The sequence below is a fragment of the Mesoplodon bidens genome, assembly GCF_964165515.1.
Source record: "Mesoplodon bidens genome assembly, chromosome: 11".
Classification (NCBI taxonomy): domain Eukaryota; kingdom Metazoa; phylum Chordata; class Mammalia; order Artiodactyla; family Ziphiidae; genus Mesoplodon; species Mesoplodon bidens.
Genome location: NC_138167.1, coordinates 44,200,403 through 44,222,742, shown reverse-complemented (window position 1 = coordinate 44,222,742; position 22,340 = coordinate 44,200,403). Strand labels below are relative to the sequence as shown.

General features: G+C 40.3%; 1 protein-coding gene across 1 annotated transcript in view; it reads left to right on the top strand.

Annotated features, from left to right (window-relative positions):
• Positions 1-22,340, top strand: part of SP1 (Sp1 transcription factor) — a 41,597-nt gene that overhangs the window by 14,894 nt on the left and 4,363 nt on the right. The window contains exon 4 of the mRNA XM_081249021.1: positions 19,653-19,821. Within this exon, the coding sequence (XP_081105147.1) occupies positions 19,653-19,821 (169 nt within the window). The remainder of the gene's footprint in view (positions 1-19,652; positions 19,822-22,340) is intronic.

The following is a 22,340-nucleotide window of genomic DNA, read 5'->3' as shown; positions in this document are numbered from 1 at the left end:
ACAAAAAAAGGTCACATATTGTATGATTCCATTTGTATGAAATATCTAGAATAGGAAAACCCGTAGAGACAGTGGTTGCCAGAAGATGGGGTGAGGGGAGAATGGAGAGTGATTCCTTAATGGACAGAGGGGCTTTTCTAGGGTGATGAAAGTTTTGAAAATAGAGGGAGGTGGTAGTTGCACAACATCGTGAATGCACTAAATGCCCCTGAATTGTACACTTTTATTATTTTTAAAAAAATTTACTTATTTATTTATTTATTTATTTATGGCTGCATTGGGTCTCCGTTGCTGCACACAGGCTTTCTCTAGTTGCGGCATGCTGGGGCTTCTCATTGCGGTGGCTTCTCTTGTTGAGCACAGGCTCTAGGCATGTGGGCTTCAGTAGTTGTGGCATGTGGGCTTTAGAGTGCAGGCTCAGTAGTTGTGGCACGTGGGCTTAGTTGCTCTGCAGTATGTGGAATCTTCCCGGACCAGGGCTCGAACCTGTGTCCCCTGCATTGGCAGGCGGATTCTTAACCACTGCGCCACCAGGGAAGTCCCTGAATTGTACACTTTTAAATAGGTAATTGTATGTGATGTTAATTTGACCTCAAAAAAATTTTTTTAAGCGTTAGTGGGTCAAAGGTTTTATACATTTAATGTTTTGATATTTACAGATAAACTGAATTTCAGAAAACTAACAATTTATACTCCCATTGATATCAATTTTTGCCAGTATGATGTGGGAAAAAAAGATTCTTGCTTTAATTAGTGTTGTCTGATTATTAGGGAGTTCAATATATTTTCATTTATTATTTACATTTGTTTTCTCTTGTGAGTTACCTGTTTTAATTTTATTATTTTTCTGACACTTTGTTTTAATAACTCTTCCTTTATGAAAGTTTTAATATTTTCCCTTATTACTACTTAAAATTTTTTTTCCTAATTAGTCTCTTATTCTTTCAGATGAATTGGACATATTTTGTCAGGTTCCCCTAATAAATTCTTCTGGAATTTTTATTTTGATTGACTCATACTATACTTTCATTATTTTCTTACTGATCCTACACATTTCTTGCTAAGTTTAAGCTTCGTATTGTATAGTTTTCGTTGCTATTGCAGATAGGATCTTTTCTTCCATTTTATTTCTAACTGGCTCTTATTTGTATATAGGAAACCTATTGACTTACTGTGTGTTAATTTTAAAATGGCTGTATTACAATCTTATTGCTTTCAATAATTTTTAGTGACTTTCTTTAGTGATTTTTAGTTATTTTCCAGGTATACTGTCATGTCATCTACAAATAATTTTACCTACTCCTTTTTAATATTTGTACCTCATTTCATTCTTGTCTTTTTAAATAAGAGTCACAATAGTAGGGATCCTTGTTTTATATTTCACTTTCAGAGGGGTGATTTTAAATTACTGTGTAATATTATATCAAGTTGTTTGCCACAGTTTCTCTTTTGTCAAATACTCAGGCAGTTTCAAGATTTCCTGTATTTTAAATATAGAATATAATAGAACATATCGTTTTCTCATTTTATTTATTTATTTATTTATTTATTTATTTATGGCTGCGTTGCATCTTCATTGCTGTGCGTGGGCTTTTCTCTAGTTGCAGCTAGCGGGGGCTACTCTTCATTGTGGTGCACGGGCTTCTCATTGCACTTCTCTTGTTGCGGAGCACGGGCTCTAGGCACACGGGCTTCAGTAGTTGTGGCACGCGGGCTCACCTGCTGTGCCGCATGTGGGATCTTCCAGGACCAGGGCTCAAAGCCGTGTCCCCTGCATTGGCAGGCGGATTCTTAACCACTGCCCCACCAGGGAAGTCCAGTTTTCTCATTTTAAATCATTTTCTTAGAATAAGTCCTCAAGAGTATGTTAGCTGATTCATTTATTACATAATTAGTATTAAAAGAACAGAACAGAAAACTCAGAATACGTTAAATAAAATGCATACATCTGAATTATTCATTGCCATACTAAGCAAAAGTCGAAGGAAACCAGTTTAGGAAAAGGGATTCACAAATGCATAGATGAACATCTGTATATTTTCATGGAGTAGCATTTCCATCTTTTATTCTTCTGTCATACTGTCATTGACAGTTTAAAGCTGTGATGTGTTTCTGTAACACTAGATATAAATAGAGTATCTGCTTAGTATTTATCTAGTAAACTGGACAAATTAAGACAAGGGGAAGTCTAGTTCTCATATTAAAAAGTTACCTTGGAGTTTATGCTTGGGAGGTTTAAAGTGTCAGCTGGGGGCTTCCCTGGTGGCGCAGTGGTTGGGAGTCTGCCTGCCAGTGCGGGGGACTCAGGTTCGAGCCCTGGTTTGGGAAGATCTCACATGCCGCGGAGCAACTAAGCCCGTGCACCACAACTACTGAGCCTGCACTCTAGAGCCCGTGAGCCACAACTACTGAGCCTGTGTGCCGCAACTACTGAAGCCCGTGTGCCTAGAGCCTGTACTCTGCAAGAAGAGAAGCCACCACAATGAGAAGCTGATGCACCGCAACGAGGAGTAGCCCCCGCTCGCCGCAACTAGAGAAAGCCTGCGTGCAGCAACGAAGACCCAACGCAGCCAAAAATAAATATACGTTAAGTAAGTAAATTTCAATAAATAAATAAAGGGTGCCTTCCTGAAAAAAAAAATGTCAGCTGTACTGTATCAGATTATATGATTGCACTGTGGGCATAAATTTAGAGAGCCCTATCATTAAAAGGTACCCAATATGTAAGTGCCTATTTACATTGTCACTTCAGGGATCTCAGGATGGTATGGATCTGAAGAGTTACTTTTTTTTTTTTTTTCTTTTTGGCCCCGCTGAGTGGCATGTGGAATTTTAGTTCCCCAACCAGGGATCGAACCTGCACCCCCTGCATTGGAAGCGCAGAGTCTTAACCCCTGGACCTCCAGGGAAGTCCCCTGAAGAGTTACTTCTTAATATTAATTCAGATTTTTATGCTTAATGTTACTGTATTATGATTATAAATATGTAAAGTTTATTTGTGCAAATAAATAATAATTGAGGGGAAGATGAAAAGGATAATAATAGTTAATTTGTTGTGATGGTAGAATTTGGGATATTTTCACCCCCTTTTTGGTTTCCATTACTGTTAATAGTACTATAAATATTTTTTAGTTCTGTTATTCAGAGAACATGATAGATGGCTACTATTATTCATTTTTCTTCAGGCCGTACTAGAGAAATTAATTTGGTCTTGTTAGCGAAAGCCTCTAGTATACTTGAGTTTGAGGTACTTATCTTTACTATGTACATCTCTACTTTGCTTCAGCATTCTTTCATGCTTTATCATCAAACAGCATCTCCTTGCTATATTTTATCTAGGAAATTTTCTGAAAACGTGAAATTTTATCCACAGTTTCTTTCTCCTTTCAGAAGTACACTGTGTATTCAGAACAGTTATTTCTGCATTACTAATCAACCCCAAGCTATTTTTAATGGGAATTATGTATAATTTGAAGACTTCAATATGATTATCCTTTTTCAGTGGTAAATCCAGTGGTTAGAAACAAAATGTTAGATTACTGTGCATTTTATTCTTTGTGCATACACTGCACACCTTTCCCCTCTTTTTTTCTTCCTCCTAAACACTCTTCCCTGGGAGGGTGGGCTTTTAAAACACCTATCACTTAGTTACAGCGACACCTACTGGTGAGAGCCTTTGCAATCATAGTGCTAATTGCCCTGTACTTACGGAAAACTGCAGTTTCTGCAATGTGAAGAACCAATTTTTTAAAAACGCTGTAATGGAGATTGACATATGTACACTATTGATACTATGTATAAAATAGATAAGTAATGAGAACCTACTGTATAGCACAAGGCGCTCTACTTAGTGCTCTGCAGTGACCTAAATGGGAAGGAAATCCAAAAAAGAGGGGATATATGTATACGTATAGCTGATTCACTTTGCAGTACAGTAGAAACTAACACAATATTGTAAAGCAACTAAACACCAACTAAAAAAAAAAAAGCAGTTCTACATTGATAGTTTCAGGTCCACTTGAAAAAAAAAAAATAGGGACTTCCCTGGTGGTCCAGTGGCTAAGACTCCATGCTCCCAAAGCAGGGGCCCTGGGTTCAGTTCCTGGTCAGGGAACTAGGTCCCACATGCTGAAACTAAGAGTTCACATGCCGCAACTAAAAGATCCCAAATGTGGCAATGAAGATCCTGAATGCCGCAACTAAAAGATCCCGAATGTGGCAATGAAGATCCTGAATGCCGCAACTAAAGACCCAGCGCAGCCAAATATATTGAAAAAAAAAAAAAAAAAACCACTGTAAAACACTGTTAATATACCAAAAAGTGGGGAGATGCATAGGTTGATTTTTGTTTTCACTGTGTAGGTGTTTTTAATGATAAAAGTTGTATAATTACACTATAGAAAATATGAGAAGGAGAAAGGGGAAAAACAAAACTAATAGCACTTCCCATTACAGTCACCAATTTGGTGTTTGCTCTACTTTATATAAATTTTAATGTATGTATTGGGTTGGCCACAAAGTTCGTTCTGGTTTTTCTGTAACATCCTATGGAAAAACCCAAACGAACTTTGTGGCCAACCCAGTGTTTCTTTAGCATAGCTTTTTTTCTTAGTATGCATATAATGTGTTTCTTGGTTTGTTCGGTAATATAGCATAAGCATATTGTCTAAATTGTTATACTTTAATTAATCATAAATTTTACTGACTGCCTAGTAGTCCATCAGGTTACTTGAACAGTTTATTTACATTTTAATTCATTTCTTCTATTGCTGTTGTAAATAATTTGATGAGTGTCTGTTCAAATGACTTTTTCCATAGTTGGATTTTTTTTCAGTGATGAGCATTTTTATGGACTCTGACCTTTCCCCAAATAAGTTATGTTTTTGCTTATTAGTGAGGTTGAATATTTTTCCTTCTGCTTGTTTATTTATTATATTTTACTTTTGGTTGCATTGGATCTTTGTTGCTGTGTGCAGGCCTTCTCTAGTTGCAGTGAGCGGGCGCAACTGTTTGTTGCAGTGCACAGGCTTCTCATTGCGGTGGCTTATCTTGTTGTGGAGCACGGTCTCTAGGTGCGCGGGCTTCAGTAGTTGTGGCACACGGGTTCAGTAGTTGTGGCTTGCAGGCTCTAGAGCGCAGGCTCAGTAGTTGTGGCACACAGGCTTAGTTGCTCCACGGCATGTGGGATCTTCCTGGACCAGGGCTTGAACCCATGTCCCCTGCATTGGCAGGCGGGTTCTTTTTTTTTAATTAATTAATTAATTTAATTAATTTATTTTTGGCTGCGTTGGGTCTCGTTGCTGTGCGCTGGCTTTCTCTAGTTGTGGTGAGTGGGGGCTACTCTTCGCTGCGGTGCATGAGCCTCTCATTGCGGTGGCTTGTCTTATTGCAGAGCAGTGGCTCTAGGCGCACGGGCTTCAATAGTTGTGGCTCACAGGCTTCAGTAGTTGTGGCTCACGGGCTCTAGAGCACAGGCTCAGTAGATCTCACATACCGCGGGCTTATTTGCTCCGGGACATGTGGGATCTTCCTGGACCAGGGCTCGAACCCATGTGCCCTGCATTGGCAGATGGATTCTTAATCACTCTGCCACCAGGGAAGCCCTCCTTCTGCTTGTTTACAGATTATACCAGTTGATTTGTCTACTGGCATGATAATATTTTTAGGAACTTGCCTGAGCTCTTTTTTTAAATAAAGAAATTCATTTGCTGAAAATAACTTCCTCAAGTTCTTACTGGCTTTTTCTAATACAGAAGCTTTTCATTTTTGTATGTCAAATGAATTGATCTTTTCTTTTGTGATTTCTTTAATGAATTCAAAAAATCATAACATAGATCTCTATGGTCTATGCCTTATAAAAGTTTTTTTTTTAATAATTTATTTTTGGCTGCATTGGGTCTTCATTGCTGCGCGTGGGCTTTTCTCTAGTTGCAGCGAGTGGGGGCTACTCTTTGTTGTGGAGCATGGGCTCTAGAGTGTGGGCTCCGTAGTTGTGGCGCATGGGCTTAGTTGCTCCACGGCATGTGGAATCTTCCCGGACTAGGGCTCGAACCCAAGTCTCCTGCATTGGCTGGCGGATTCTTAACCACTGTGCCACCAGGGAAGTCCCTAAAAGTTTGATAATTGTTTTCTTTTCATATTTAAATATATATGTGTGTGTATTTAACTCCCCTCCCTCCCTTTATTTTTCATTCTGTTTATTATGAAAAATACAAAGAAGTCAACCCATCATTTAAAGAAACCAATATTAGTGTTTTAAAAATTTTTTCCAGTCTTTCTTTCCAGACATTTTTGTAAACATTGAACTTTATCTGCCCAGAATTATTTTTGAAGTGTGACATGGGTGTGATATTGTAACTTCAATATCTAAAGCTACTTTGAACATATGGTTTGTCTCTCAGCTTCCTGACATCCAGAGCAAAAAAGGCAGCTAGAGATACCTTTTTCTGTCTTGTGTTTTATCTCACTAGAGTTTGGGTCCTTGACTGTAGAACCTAAATTTAGTGTGTGGCACACAACAGAGGTGAAATAAAGATTTATTGTATTAAAATAAATAAAAAATAAATATTTTCTGTCTCCCTATTCTTGTGGTACCCCCCCCATCCCTGACAGTGTAGGTTTTTTCTTTTCACTTTTCCCCTTTGAACCTTTTTTCCTTCCTTCCTTTTTTAAAAAAGAACTTTTTGAACTATAGTTTGCTTTTTAAAACAGCTTTATTGAGCCATAATTCATATACTCTATAATTCACCCATTTAAAACGTACAGTTCAGTGGATTTTAGTATAGTCACAGAATTGTGCAACTACCACCACAATTCGAATTTAAGAACATTTTCATCACCCCAAAAAGAAACACCACTTGACCCATTAGCTATCATGCCCCATTCTCGTTCCTCATCCCCAGTCCAAGACAGTCACTAATCTACTTGCCATCTCTATGTACTTGCCAGTTCTGAATGTTTCTTATAAATGAAATCATACAATATATGGTCTTTTGGGATTGGCTTCTTTCACTTAGTGTAATGTTTTCAGGGTTCATTCACGTTGTAGCATGTATCAGTACTTCATTCTTTTTTATTGCCAAATAATATTTCATTGTGTGGGTATACCAAATTTTGTTTATCCATTCATCAGTTGATACACATTTGGGTTGTCTCTGCTTTTTGGCTATTATGACTAATGCTGCTTTGAGCATTTGTGTACAAGTTTTTGTGTGGACATGTTTTTATATCTCTTGATTATATACCTAGGAGTGAATTTACTGGGTTATTCAGTTTTTGTTTTTGTTTTTGTTTTTTTGGCTGCACCACACAGCTTGTGGGATCTTAGTTCCCTGACCAGGGATCAAACCCCAGTTCCCTGCAGTGGAAGCACGGAGTCGTAACCACTGGACTGCCAGGGAATTCCCTGGGTTATTTAGTTTTAATGAGTCCCTTAGTCTGTATCTTCAAAAAATCTTTAAAAATGCTTGTTGCCTGTCTTTTGTTCATAGCCCTGGCAGTCTTGCTGTTTTCAGTTATATCCCAGAAACTTTGAAGTTCCCTGTATTCAGCCACTTAAATCCTGCTTTCTTTTAAATCCTAACTACTTTTTTTTTTTTTTTTTTTTTTTTGCAATACGCGGGCCTCTCACTGTTGTGGCCTCTCCCGTTGCGGAGCACAGGCTCCGGACGTGCAGGCTCAGCGGCCATGGCTCACGGGCCCAGCCGCTCCACGGCATGTGGGATCTTCCCGGACCGGGGCACGAACCTGTGTCCCCTGCATCGGCAGGCGGACTCTCAACCACTGCGCCACCAGGGAAGCCCCTAAATACTTTTTTATCCATGCCTTTCTCTTTACTGGAACCACTGCCCTACTTTAGACCTTTATTATCTCTCACCATTATCTAATGAAATAGCCCAGAATATTCCACTTTTTTCCTTCTAATAGTCCCCCTCCCAACTCTAATACTTCTCTTATTAGAGTGTTTTATTAGTACTTTAATATACAAATTATAGGACAGATATTATACTTGTTGATTTAATTTTGCATCTTCCCAGTGAGATAATGAAGCTGGGAAGCTCTATAATGGCTAGAATTATATCTATCTCCAGAGCTTGATACAATATCTGGCACGTGTCCTTATTCCTAGAGGTATACTTGCTGGGTTAAATATTAGTCACATCTTAAAGACTTGGTCTGTATTGCCAACATGCCCTACACACACCGTGCTGTTTCCCCGACATATGCTTTTGTGCAGTCATGCTACTAGCAGTTGTATGAAAGTGCTTATCTCTCCATACTCTATCTACCATCACCTTTTTTTTTTTTTTTTTTTTTTTTTAAAGTATTTATTTATTTATTTTTGCGGTACGCAGGCCTCTCACTGTTGTGGCCTCTCCCATTGCGGAGCACAGGCTCCGGACGCACAGGCTCAGCGGCCATGGCTCACGGGCCCAGCCGCTCCGCGGCATGTGGGATCTTCCCGGACCGGGGCACGACCCCATGTCCCCTACATCGGCAGGCGGACTCTCAACCACTGCGCCACCAGGGAAGCCCTACCATCACCTTTTAAAAAAATCAGTCATTTAAATATCTGTCTTGCATCTAATAATATTATCTGTTTTGAAGTTCATCTCTCCACCTACACCTTCTCCCTCTACTCCACCATCATCCCACACTCCACTACATTCCTTTATGCTGCCCATAGTCTTCCCTCTGCCTGGGATGCCCTTCCCTTGCCAACATTTTTCACTTGGCTAACTCCTATGCATTCTTTGAAGTTTGGCCCTAATCTCAGTTCCTTTAGGAAGCAAGCCTTCTCTGAAATTCCAGACTGGAGAAACTACCCTTTTCAATTCTGGAACATCTTTTGAATGGCTTTTACTGTAACATTTATATCAGTATTTTGAAATTATCTGTTTCTCTCTTTAGTGAACTACAAGCTTTTCAACAGTGAGAACTATTTCTTTGAATCTTCAGAGCTTTGTATAGTACCTGGAGCAATAGACAGTAAATAATTGATAAACATTTCTACAGATTGCCTTTAGGGAGTCCACATGGTGGTGTAAGGCATTATAGGGATAAGCTCTTAAGTAAGTTTATATGTAGTAAAGCCTATAACTTATACATGCGTGTGTGTGTGTGTGTATAAAATATGTTGTGGTAATTTTAAAACAGGAAAGATTCAATGTGTAATAAATAAGTTTAGAAGCAAGGTATATGGATTTTTATAGAGCACAAGTTACTGATGAATTAGCAAGGGCTTGCATTCTGGAGCAGAAGGAAATAAATTTCTGTTGCCCATTCTCTATTCTTATGTGGTCTAGTTTAATACAAAATTATCATCAGAATTTTTTGTTACATGCTTACCCACTTACGGCATAGTTCTGGGAGTTGGACAAAGAAAATTAAAGACTCATCAATTTGAGTCACACAAAATAGTGACACAAAATACTGGTAGAACATACTGAGATACAGACTGCAGTCAAGAAAAACTTGTATGCCTAATGTAGTCATGACTCACATTAAGAAAACATAATTCCCTTTTTTTTTCTTTTTGTAGTTAGGGAATGCATTTAGCTGTATGTACTAGAAAACCTATTTCAGTGGCTTGACCAGATAGGAGTTTATTGTTCTCATATAATATGAAATCTGGAGGTAGTGAGTCCAAAGTTGGTGTGGCATCTCCAGGTAACAGTAGGAACCCCTGCCACGTTTACTTTTGCCTTAGTGTGGGACAATTGCCATGCTTGCAACTACTCCACTGTTGGTTATTGTGACCTTTCCAGACAGAATAAAGGAGGAAGCAAGCCTAGTTGTTCCCAATTAAAGAGCTTTCCTGAAAATCTTATCCAGCAATTTTGTTTTATACCTGATTGACCAAGACCTTGTTACTTGGCTACTCCTGATCTGCAAGGGAATCTGGGAAGAAGAATATTTTTAACCTGGCACACTGTTACCCTGAACAAAAATCAGGTGGCTTTTAGGCAGAAAGAAAGAGAGATTGAAAACTGGGAACAAGTATTAGTATCTGCTGGGACTTCCCTGGTGGTCCAGCGGTTAACACTCCGCACTTCCAATGCAGGGAGCGTGGGTTTGATCCCTGGTCGGGGAACTAAGATCCCACGTGCTGCACAGAGCAGCCAAAAAAAAAAGAATTAGTATCTGCTATTGAGTGCCATAGCTTAGTGCACTTACATATACATACCACTGACCACACATAGTGCATGAGGAGTCCACCTAAATAATTATTTTAGATGAATGACTCTTTGTTTCTTTTATTTTTTTTAATTTATTTATTTTATTTATTTTTTATTTTTGGCTGCGTTGGGTCTTTGTTGCTGCGCGTGGGCTTTCTCTAGTTGTGGAGTGGGGACTACTCTTTGTTGCAGTGCATGGGCTTCTCATTGCAGTGGCTTCTCTTGTTGCAGAGCACAGGCTCTAGGCATGCAGGCTTCAGTAGTTGTGGCACGTGGGCTCTAGAGCGCAGGCTCAGTAGTTGTGGTGCACGGGCTTAGTTGCTCTGAGGCATGTGGAATCTTCCCGGACCAGGGCTCGAACCCGTGTTCCCTGCATTGGCAGGTGGATTCTTAACCACTGGGCCACCAGGGAAGCCCTCTTTTTTTTTTTTTGCGGTACGCGGGCCTCTCACTGTTGTGTTCTCTCCCGTTGCGGAGCACAGGCTCCGGACGCGCAGGCTCAGCGGCCATGGCTCACGGGCCCAGCCGCTCCGCGGCATGTGGGATCTTCCCGGACCGGGGCACGAACCTGTGTCCCCTGCATCGGCAGACGGACTCTCAACCACTGCACCACCAGGGAAGCCCTCTTTTTTTATTTTAAAACTTTAAAAAGATTATTTACTGAAAATTGTGGGAACATAATGGCGGGCAGTTTTTTAAATCTTCCTGGATCTTCCTCCTAAAAACAGAGTATGCTGATATCATGTACCTCTTAATATGATATGATAAGAAGGGCATTTCACTTATGTGGTATTCTTCTCCAAGACTCATAACTGCAGTCTAATGAGAAAACATCAGACAAATCCAAATTGAGGGACATTCTACAAAATACCAACCAGTATTCTTCAAAACTGTCAAGGCCATGAAAGACTGAGACACTGTCACAGATGGGAGGAGCCTAAGGACACGTGACAATTAAATGCAATGTGGTATTGTGATGGGATCCTAGTCGAGAGTAAGGACATTAGTGAAAAACTGGTGAAATCCAAATAAAGTCTACAGTTTAGTTACTAGTATTGTACCAATATTAATTTATTGGGTTTGACTAATGTACCTTGGTTATGTAAGATGTTAACATTAAAGGAAGAAGAATATACAAGAACTTTCTGAAGTATCTTTGTAATGTTTCTATCAATCTAAAATTGTTCCAAAAAAAATTACAATAGCTAGAGAAACTAGGACAGCAAAACCAAAAACTTTACAATCAAACCTTATATCTATGATGAACTGTAGATCTTTGATTATTGGCATTTGTGAAGGGAAGGAAGCAGAGGGAAGGCAACAAGGCTTCTGATGGCCCTGAGAACAGGAGAACCTCTAAATCACCAACAGGTATTCACTGGAGAAACATCTAGAACAGTAACTGAAACTGGAAAGGGGTTCTGCCCTTAGAGGGTCAGGTCAGTAGGAGGGAATGGAGATAAACTGTGGCAACTTTTGAAATTAACAAACTGAAGTTCTAATGTAAAACTGCACTGAGAGAAACTTGTAGGGGTAGAATCCACTTTGAGCAAGACAGGAACAAAGAAAAGGACAAGATAAAAGAGAAAGAGCAGAGGGTAGAAAGAAGGAAGAGTTGTATGTTTTTTGTGTTTTGTTTGTCATCAGTTTTCAAAAATAAGAGAAAGTCTCTAAAGCCATGAAGCTTAGAAAACCCATCCTGGCTCGTACCCCTTCCTCATAAAATTTCAGGAAAACTCACTTAAGTTTAAAAATGAATTTGAATCCATGTAACATTACTGTTAGCAAAAGATAGCAATAGCAGCAACAGAAAAAAGCAGAAAAACTCCCTAAGGCAGTGGAAGGCTCCTGGAAAGACATGCTCACCATACAGATGAAAATTGAAAATGAACTAATTTAGGAAATGATGGAAGTTATGAGAGAAAGTTTACATTCTAATTAGAAAAATCTCAGAACTGAGGTGATTGGAGAAAAGGAGAATTTGAAAAGAGAACTGATGGACCACACAAAAAAATTAGAAATAAGAGAAAAAAATCATTTCAGAAATAAAGATGAAAATAAAAGGAACATAAAATAATGACAACAAATATGACTCAAAAAACACAAAGTAAAGCAATTAATTTTTTATATGTAATAGAAAGAGGGAAGCTTTTAAAATAAAAGAAACCAAAAAAAAGAAGGACTTCCCTGGTGGCGCAGTGGTTAAGAATCCACTTGCCAGTGCAGGGGACATGGGTTTGATCCCTGGTCCAGGAAGATCCCACATGCTGCAGAGCAAATAAGCCCGTGTGCCACAACTACTGAGCCTGCGCCCTAGAGCCTGTGAGCCACAACTACTGAAGACTGCGTGCCTAGAGCCTGTGCTCTGCAACAAGAGAAGCCACCGCAGTGAGCGCACACGCCGCAACGAAGGATATCCCCCGCTCACCACAACTAGAGAAAAGAGCCTGCGCGCAGCAACGAAGATCCAACTCAGCCATAAATAAATAAAAATAAATTACAAAAAAAAGAAGTAAAGGAGTTTGAGAAGAAATGATACAAAATATAGGCAAAGAGGAACCAACATTCATGTGAACAAAGCTCCCAAGGAAGAAAGCAGCCAAATGCATGGGACAGAAGGAAAACTTTCCCAAAATGTGCCTGGGAGGGACTTCCCTGGTGGCACAGTGGTTAAGAATCCACCTGCCAATGCAGGGGACACGGGTTCGAGCCCTGGTCCAGGAATATCCCACATGCTGTGGAGCGACTAAGCCCGCAAGCCACAGCTACTGAGCCTGTGCTCTCGGGCCCACGTGCCACAACTATTGAAGCCTGTGCACCTAGAGCCCATGCTCTGCAAGAAAAGAAGCCACCGCAAAGAGAAGCCCACACACCGCAACAAAGAGTAGCCCCTGCTTGCCGCAACTAGAGAAAGCCGGCACACAGCAACAAGGACCCAATGCAGGCAAAAATAAATAAATAAATAGATAGATAGATAAATAAATTTTAAAAATTTAAAAATATGCCTGGGGAAATGGACCCAGAATGGCCAACACTGAGACATAGTCTATTAAAACTGGTGGACTTTAAAGAAAAACGACATTTGGGCATCCTAGCAAAAAAAGACCTAATCACTTACAAATGAAGGAAAATGGGTTTTCACTAGACTTTTTGACAGCATGTTTAGTGTTAGAATGCGATGGATTAACATATAAGAGAATCAAGGAAATAAAACAACAACCAAGAATTTTCTGTTCAGACAAATAGACCTCCAAGTATAAAGATCACTAACATGTAAGAATAAAGGAAATAGTGTTCACATGATCCCTTCCTGTGAAATCTACTAGAGCTTCAAATAACTAAAATGACTAGAGGACCAGATTACGGTACCTGAATACTAATTTCCCATGAAAAGAAACTAGGAATACTTGAAGAAATAGCTGATTCTAGATCTAGAGCAGAAAATTAATATCAAACGTGAGACATCTTGTCAAAGAACAAAGGAGCCAACTTGATGTTTCTGTGGCCAAGTGCAGGATAGCTTGAGCATCAGTAAGGATAATAACTGAAGTGGATTGAAGCATCAAATACGTTTAAATCCATGAGTTCATATCAATGCAAAAAAGACTGACTATGGGGGAGTGCTTAAGGGAACTACTTGAGGTGGTGGAAATACTCTATCGTGCTTTATTAGTGGTTACATTACTTACTGTATACATTTGTGTAAAGCATAGTTTCTCGACCTCAGCACTATTGACATTTTGATCCAGGTAATTATTTGGAGGGGGAGGAGCAAAGCTGTCCTATGCATTGTAGAATATTTAGCAGCACTAGATGCTAAACATGAAAATCAAAAATGCCTATATTGTCAGATGTCTCCTGGGGAGTATAATGGTGCCAGTTTGAGAACCCTGGTCTAAACTTACTAAAAGGGTGAATTTTTATTGTATGTGAATTGTATCTCAGGAAACTTGATTTTTAAGAAAAGGAGAACTCATTAGTCACTTTTCTTTTTTTTTTTTTTTTTTGTGTCGTATGCGGGCCTCTCACTGTTGTGGCCTCTCCCGTCGCGGAACACAGGCTCAGCGGCCATGGCCCATGGGCCCAGCCGCTCCGCGGCATGTGGGATCTTCCCGGACCAGGGCACGAACCCGTGTCCGTTGCATCGGCAGGCGGACTCTCAACCACTGCGCCACCAGGGAAGCCCCGTTAGTCACTTTCTAAGGAGTCTAGGAAACCGACTCATTATTTTAAAAACTACTGATTGGCAGAATCAAGCATTTATCCTATCTCTTCTACATTAGACTGTACTTCAAGAGTAACCAAATAGTCAATATAGGGATGGATTTGTGGGTCATTTATATATATCACTCCCAGTTGTCAGTTTTTGTGCCATTAAAGGTATGATTCTTCTATTCCTTTTTCTCTAATTTTCTACCTCTAATATACTTTGTTTGGACTGGGAAACTAGATGAATAAAATTATTATTATTTAGAAATATAAAGGGGAATTCCATGACAGTCCAGGGGTTAGGAATTTCACTGCTGAGGGCTTGGGTTCAATCCCTGGATCCTTATGTATTGTGAATCATCTATTTCCGTTACTAGAGATTTTTTTTTTTTTTTTTAATGCAGCACCGGGTCTTAGTTGCAACACACGGGGTCTTAGTTGCAGCATGTGGGCTCTTAGTTGTGGAATGCAGGATCTAGTTCCCCGACCAGGGATCTAACCCGGGCCCCCAACATTGGGAGCACAGAGTCTTACCCACTGGACCACCAGGGAAGTCCTTAGAGATGTTTTTATTTCTTGATTTGGGGCCATATTCTGGATAACTGTTCCTCACGCATAAGTGGTGTTACCAATATTCTGTTTCAACATGGCTGAAAAGACACAAACACTTTGTGGTCTGAGATATGCTTCTTTGAATTAACTCTGTTGTGTAAATTGAAACATATTCAGAAAACCCATTGTGTGTTTAATATAGGTATAGTTTTAAAGTTTTAGTCTTACTGTATTAATACTTACTGAATTAAAGTTAAAGAACACAGTGTTCCCAAAATCATTTCAGAAAGCAGATAAATAGGGAAGTGTATGGGAACCACCCTTCTGAAAATTACTGAGGAGGTTCTTATTTCATCTTATTTTAGTATTACCCAAGTTTTTTCTCAGAGAAGAATAGGGTGTTTGACTTACCATGTGGTGGTCTTGAAAGTTCATGACTTCAGCACACTTCTTCACTTCGAGGAAACTAAAAAAGTGTGTAACTGCCATAGCTATTTCAGAAACTGATGCTAGAGGCAACCACTGGGTTGGGCAAGACTGTCATTAAACTGTGCCTTTGGTTTACTAGTTATTTTAATCATGGAAAGGAAAATCTTTAATTTATTTCATTGCTTAACTAGTGCCACATTTTAAGATAAAACTGTTCTTTTTCTAAAACTGTTATTAAAAGAGACAGGAAACAGATTTTGGTCTGATGTTGATGCTTTGTTGACATTTTATCTGTTCCTTTTGTTAAATGAAATTCAAAATTGTTCATTTTATCTAAGCCCATTCTCAGTTTTCTTATTTTAAAAAAATTTGAAATCATTGTGGGGGTCCAGGAGGATGTTAATTTTTGATTGTCCATTTTGTAAGAATTTGAAAAGAGGGTTAGAGATTTAGTTTTAGTAGTCCTGATATCTAAGTATTTCTTTGTGTCCCTATTTAGTGTATTATGCCTATCTTGAATATTATTATTATTATTATTTTTTTTTTTTCGGTACGCGGGCCTCTCCCGTTGCGGAGCACAGGCTCCGGACGCACAAGCTCAGCGGCCACGGCTCACGGGCCCAGCCACTCCGCGGCATGTGGGATCTTCCCAGACCAGGGCACGAACCCGCATCCCCTGCATCGGCAGGCGGACTCCCAACCACTGCGCCACCAGGGAAGCCCTGGAATATTACTCTTATGTTTCAATAAAATGGAGAAAGATTTGCCTCTTTCCAGTTGATTGGGACAAGGGAGAACTTTGGGGATTAATGGATTGCTTCTCAAATTTTAATGGAGTTAGGTTAGCTTGGAAAATAGATCAAAGAAGATGATCTGCTGATATACACCATAGTTTTGTCTTATTTCTAAAGACCTATTATAGAGAGCTGGATCTACAGTTTTATAAATTTCTCTTCTGAAGGTAATTTTTGGTAGGTAACCACTGGCATTACTAACTAGCATCCTGTCTTGTCTGCTGAGCTATTTGGCTTATTTTAAAGGATAAATTCTCCATCCCCACTAGGGGGAGTTTCCACTCAGTAACACATACAATTTTAAGGTGGAATGATTACATGAAATACTGGTGTATCTTATTCCATGATTTCTCACTATCTTTTTTCCACAAGATATTTTCCTAATAGTAATAGCTACAATGTATTGAATGTTTGCTATGTGACAGATACTATGCTAAGCGCCTTACGTGTATTATTTCATTTGTTTTTCACAATAACTTTGAGATTAATATTTCATCCCAATTTTACTGATGGAGAAATTGATAACTAGAGAAGTTACTTGATCACTGCCAGAAAAGCTAATCAAATCATAGTGTAGGGGATCTTATCTAGGGTCTGTCTTACTTCAAAACTTGTTCTTAACCTGTACTCCAGTACTTCCCAGTTTTAGTTCTGCCAGTATCATGAAAATCTCAAAAAATTCAAATTAAATTTATTTTAATGCAATAAGCTGGTGCTTAGAAGTGGTAGAGTGAGAAAGAAAGTACAAAGAGAGCTGCTTATTGGGCTTCCCTGGTGGTGCAGTGGTTGAGAGTCCGCCTGCCGATTCAGGGAGCGCGGGTTCGTGCCCCGGTCCGGGAGGATCCCGCGTGCCGCGGGGCGGCTGGGCCCGTGAGCCGTGGCCACTGGGCATGCGCGTCCTGAGCCTGTGCTCCGCAACGGGAGAGGCCACAACAGTGAGAGGCCCGCATAATGAAAAAAAAAAAAAGAGAGCTGCTTATTTGGTATTGTGACTCGAAATTACGTTGATGAGCTGAAAAGAGTTGAAATTAGGTACAGAAGTAAAGTCAAGAGCCTAGGTTTCTAGATGTTAAGTCTGACCTACCCCATTTATTTAGTTTCCTTCTTTATAAAATAGATAAAACAAAGTTGGCCATTTCAACACTCTCCACTTATTGGAATCTTAAATATGGATAGAGTCATTAACTTATTTACAAGGTGCTTTCATAGGTGAATGCTTATGATAGATTTGAAAGCTTGAAAAGAATGTTATGTATTCCTTTAAAACATTGCTTCTGTCTATTGGCCTAGAGAGGCGGTGTTTGAAAATGTCAAGTGTGACCCATTAGTAACTCATAAAATCGATATACTGGGTCATGACCAGCATTAAGGAAAAAAAATTTAAATAGAGTCTAGAAAATTTCAGAATACCCTGCTTATCATAAGGGTAAGCATTTTTTTGTGAAACTTGTTTCAGTTACATGTTTATGTACTAGGTCACAGTGTCATATATATATTTTTTAACTGTGGGTTGCAAGTTTAAAAAGTTTGAGAAACACTGGCCTGGAGCTTTGTAGCATTTCTCTATTTTAATTTAACCAGGACAGAAATTATAGTGATTCAGACAGATTTATCTTTATTTTTAATTTATTTTAAAAAAAATAATTTTAGTTATTTTTGGCTGCTTTGGGACTGTTACTACACGTGGGCTTTCTCTAGTTGCGGCATGCGGGGGCTGCTCTTCATTGTGGTGCATGGGTTTCTCATTGTGGTGGCTTCTCTTGTTGCAGAGCACAGGATCTAGGTACACGGGCTTCAGTAGTTGGGGCACGTGGGCTCAGTAGTTGGGGCTCGCAGACTCTAGAGTGCAGGCTCAGTAACTGTGGCGCACGGCCTTAGTTGCTCCACGGCATGTGGGATCTTTCCAGACCAGGGATTGAACCCGTGTCCCCTGCATTGCCAGGTGGATTCTTAAGCACTCTGCTACCAGGGAAGTCCACAAGTTTATCTTTAAAAGGAAATGACATCAAGTAACATAATAGATTGTATGCACGATATTTTCTTCCTTTTTGTAGCATTCTGAAAAGCATCCAATCCCAAACCGAAACTTTCCTGGATGTATATCTAGCTACACAGAATTAACTTAGAGGACCTTCCGTGGCAGTTCAGTGGTTAAGACTGTGCTTCCACTGCAAGGGGCGTGGGTTCAATCCCTGGTTGGGGAACTAAGATTCTATCATGCTGCGCAGCATGGCCGAAAGAAAAAAAAGAAAACGAATTAACTTTGACCTCAGCTCTTTCCTTTTCTCTTTGTGTTAAAATTTATAATGTACATGTACTGTTTCCCGCTGAATATTCAGCACAATTTTTTGCTCATTTTAGGAAGTTTCCTCTTTCCGGTTTTGTATGTTTTCTAGTTTGGAATCCCTTAAAGTCTTATTTTTAGTCACTTCCATTTGGTTGGTTCCATAGCACTTTAGTTCTGGGAATGAATAAGAGGTTTGTTCTACATCTTTCTATAACAGTACAGAACTTTATCTCATTCTTTTTAATGCATGTATAGTAGTCCATTGCATAAGTTTATCGTAATTTACTTAACTAGTTCCTCAGTGGTGTACATTTTGATTTTTTCCAGTTTTTTGTTGTTATAAAGCTACAGAAAACATTACTGTCAGATATCTTTGTGTACTTATGAATATATCCATAGGACATTGCTGATTCAAAGTGAAATTTCTTTGAAGATGTGCACTTAAATTTTTTTTTTTTTTTTTTTTTTTTTTTTTTTGCTGCGGTATGTGGGCCTCTCATTGTTGTGGCCTCTCCCGTTGCGAAGCACAGGCTCCGGACGCGCAGGCTCACCAGCCATGGCTCACGGGCCCAGCCGCTCCGCGGCACGTGGGATCTTCCCAGACCGGGGCACGAACCCGTGTCCCCTGCATCGGCAGGCGGACTCTCAACCACTGCGCCACCAGGGAAGCCCTAAATTTTTAATAATATCGCCAAATTGGCCTTCAAAAAAGTTGTACTGGGAATTCCCTGGTGGTCCAGTGGTTAGGACTCTGCACACTTTCACTGCTGAGGGTGCAGGTTCAGTCCCTGGTTGGGGAACTAATATCCTGCAAGCTGCACGGCACAGCCAAAAAAAAAAAAAAAAAAGAGTTTGTACTAATTTATCACCACCTGTATATAAAAATGCCTGTTTCCCTGTATCCTTGCCAATTCTGTGCATTATTAGAGTTTTAACTTTTTGTAACCTGATAGGTGAAAAATTACAAGTCTATTATAAATAGAGTTGCATTTTAAAAATTGAGTGAGAATGAGCATGTTTTCATAGACTTATTGGCTCTTTCTCTCTTCAACTCTGATTCTTGAGATTTCAAGTATGGGCAGTGAATGTGACTTCAAAGTTTTGAAGAAATGGTGCTGTAAAAGTGAAGTGTCACTGAGATGCCTGCGGCTGTGATGACCTCCCTTACTTCCCACCTTGACCCTTTTACTCTCTTAATTTCAGGTGATCATGGAACTCAGCTTGGCCTCCATGGGGCTGGTGGTGATGGAATACATGATGACCCAACAGGTGGAGAGGAAGGAGAGAACAGCCCAGATCCCCAACCCCAAGCTGGTCGGAGGACCCGGCGGGAAGCATGCACCTGCCCCTACTGTAAAGATAGTGAAGGAAGGTAAGTTGACTCAGCCAATTTCTTAAGAGTATAAAGAAGAAAAATTAATAGACTTGGAGGTAAAAAGAAAGGGTTGTTTTAAAAAATTTTTAAGTGTTGGCAGTGTTGCAAAGGGATCAGAGACAGTACAGTGCTTTTGATTAGATTATATATGGGGTCTTGGTTCCAGCTCTGATCCTTTTCAACTCTTTTTTTTTTTTAATAAATTTATTTATTTTATTTATTTATTTTTGGCTGTGTTGGGTCTTCGTTGCTGCATGCGGGCTTTCTCTAGTTGAGGCGAGTGGGGTTTACTCTTTGTTGTGGTGCACAGGCTTCTCATTGCGGTGGCTTCTCTTGTTGAGCATGGGCTCTAGGTGCACGGGCTTCAGTAGTTGTGGCTCGCGGGCTCTAGAGCACAGGTTCAGTAGTTGTGGCGCACGGGCTTAGTTGCTCCACGGCATGTGGGATCTTCCTGGACCAGGGCTCGAACCCGAGTCCCCTGCATTGGCAGGCGGATGCTTAACCACTGCTCCACCAGGGAAGTACCCTAACAAGATAGCTTATAAAACAGCCTGGCAAAGAAAAAGAAACATACCTACTGTAATGATTTTTTACAGTGGCTGTGTGAAAATCGTGAGTTTTCCATAATCTTTTTTTCTCCCAAAATAGATAAAAATACTTATTCTGAGTAGAAAATTCTTCCATCAAGGAATCTAATATGTCCTACAGAACAGAATTCTGAAAAATTTTCTCATTATTGTACTGGCTATTCAGTATTATCTCTGGAGAGCTCCAAGTTACTTTCTTTTTTTCAAGTCACTGATTTTGAAAGAGAATAGAAAGTCACATAGTTTTTTATAAATTTATTTATTTATTGGCTGCATTGGGTCTTTTTTTTTTTTTAATAAATTTATTTTTGTCTGCATTGGGTCTTCGTTGCTGTGCATGGGCTTTTCTCTAGTTGCGGCAAGCAGGGGCTACTCTTCGTTGTGGTGCACAGGCTTCTCATCACGGTGGCTTCTCTTGTGGCAGAGCACGGGCTCTAGGCACGCGGTCTTCAGTAGTTGTGGCGTATGGGCTTAGTTGCTCCACGGCATGTGTGATCTTCCCGGACCAGGGTTTGCACCCATGTCCCCTGCAATGGCAGGCGGATTCTTAACCACTGTGCCACCAGGGAAGCCCCTGCCTTGGGTCTTCGTTGCTGCACGGGGGATTTCTCTAGTTACGGCGAGCGGGGGCTACTCTTCATTGCGGTGTGCGGGCTTCTCATTGCAGTGGCTTTTCTTGTTGTGGAGCACAGGCTCCAGGCGTGCAGGCTTCAGTAGTTGTGGCTCGCGGGCTCTATAGCACTGGCTCAGTAGTTGTGGCACACGGGCTTAGTTGCTCCGCAGCATGTGGGGTCTTCCTGGACCAGGACTCGAACCCATGTCCCCTGCAATGGCAGGCGGATTCTTAACCACTGCACCATCAGGGAAGCCCAAAAGTCACGTAGTTTTTTAAATGCCTTTGAAAAAAATCTGTTAAAGTTTTGTTCCATTAAAAATAAGCACAGGGCTTCCCTGGTGGCACAGTGGTTGAGAGTCCGCCTGCCGAAGCAGGGGACACGGGTTCGTGCCCCGGTCTGGGAGGATCCCACATGCCACGGAGCGGCTAGGCCCGTGAGCCATGGCCGCTGAGCCTTTACGTCTGGAGCATGTGCTCCGCAACGGGAGAGGCCACAACAGTGAGAGGCCCGCGTACCGCAAAAATAAATAAGTAAGTAAGTAAGTAAAGTGAGTAAATAAATTAATAGCTAGCTAGCTAGCTAGCAAGCACAAAAATAAGAAATGTACCAAAACAAGAAATAATTTGAATTCTTTGCGGGTTACCCTATATTACAGGAAAAACCTGAATCAAAAGCACTTGAGTACAATAGAGTTTCCCTCTCACAAAACTTAAAGTGGATTTAAGTTTTTGAGGGAAATTCTGTGATTTCTACCTAAGTATGATTTCATTTCTGTTATGGTTGGTTCCCCCCTCCCCATGCCCCACTAATATGTGCTGTTAAAACCCAAGAAAAATCCCTCTTGGAAATCTCCCCAGTGCCCACTAATGGTTCACACATGGTACAAATTGGTTTGGCAAAAACATTTCAAAGCTGATTTCCTGAGAGGAGCTTAGGATTTGCTCCATATAGGGAATATTTTTTTTACATACCTTGAATTAGTTAGGGTCCTTATTTCCCCTTTTAACTTTTATCCATCCCATCGTCCTTTTCCACTGAAGTCTCTGATATTGCTCTGTCTTTTCAGTTTTTTTTTTTTAAATTATTTTTGACTGCCTTGGGTCTTGGTTGCTGCGCAGGCTTTCTCTAGTTGTGGTGAGCAGGGGCTACTCTTCATTGCGGTGCGTGGGCTTCTCATAACAGTGGATTCTCTTGTTGCAGAGCATGGGCTCTCAGCACATGGGCTTCAGTAGTTGTGGCTTGTGGGCTGTAGAGCACAGGCTCAGTAGTTGTGGTACATGGGTTTAGTTCCTCCGCGGCACATGGGATCTTC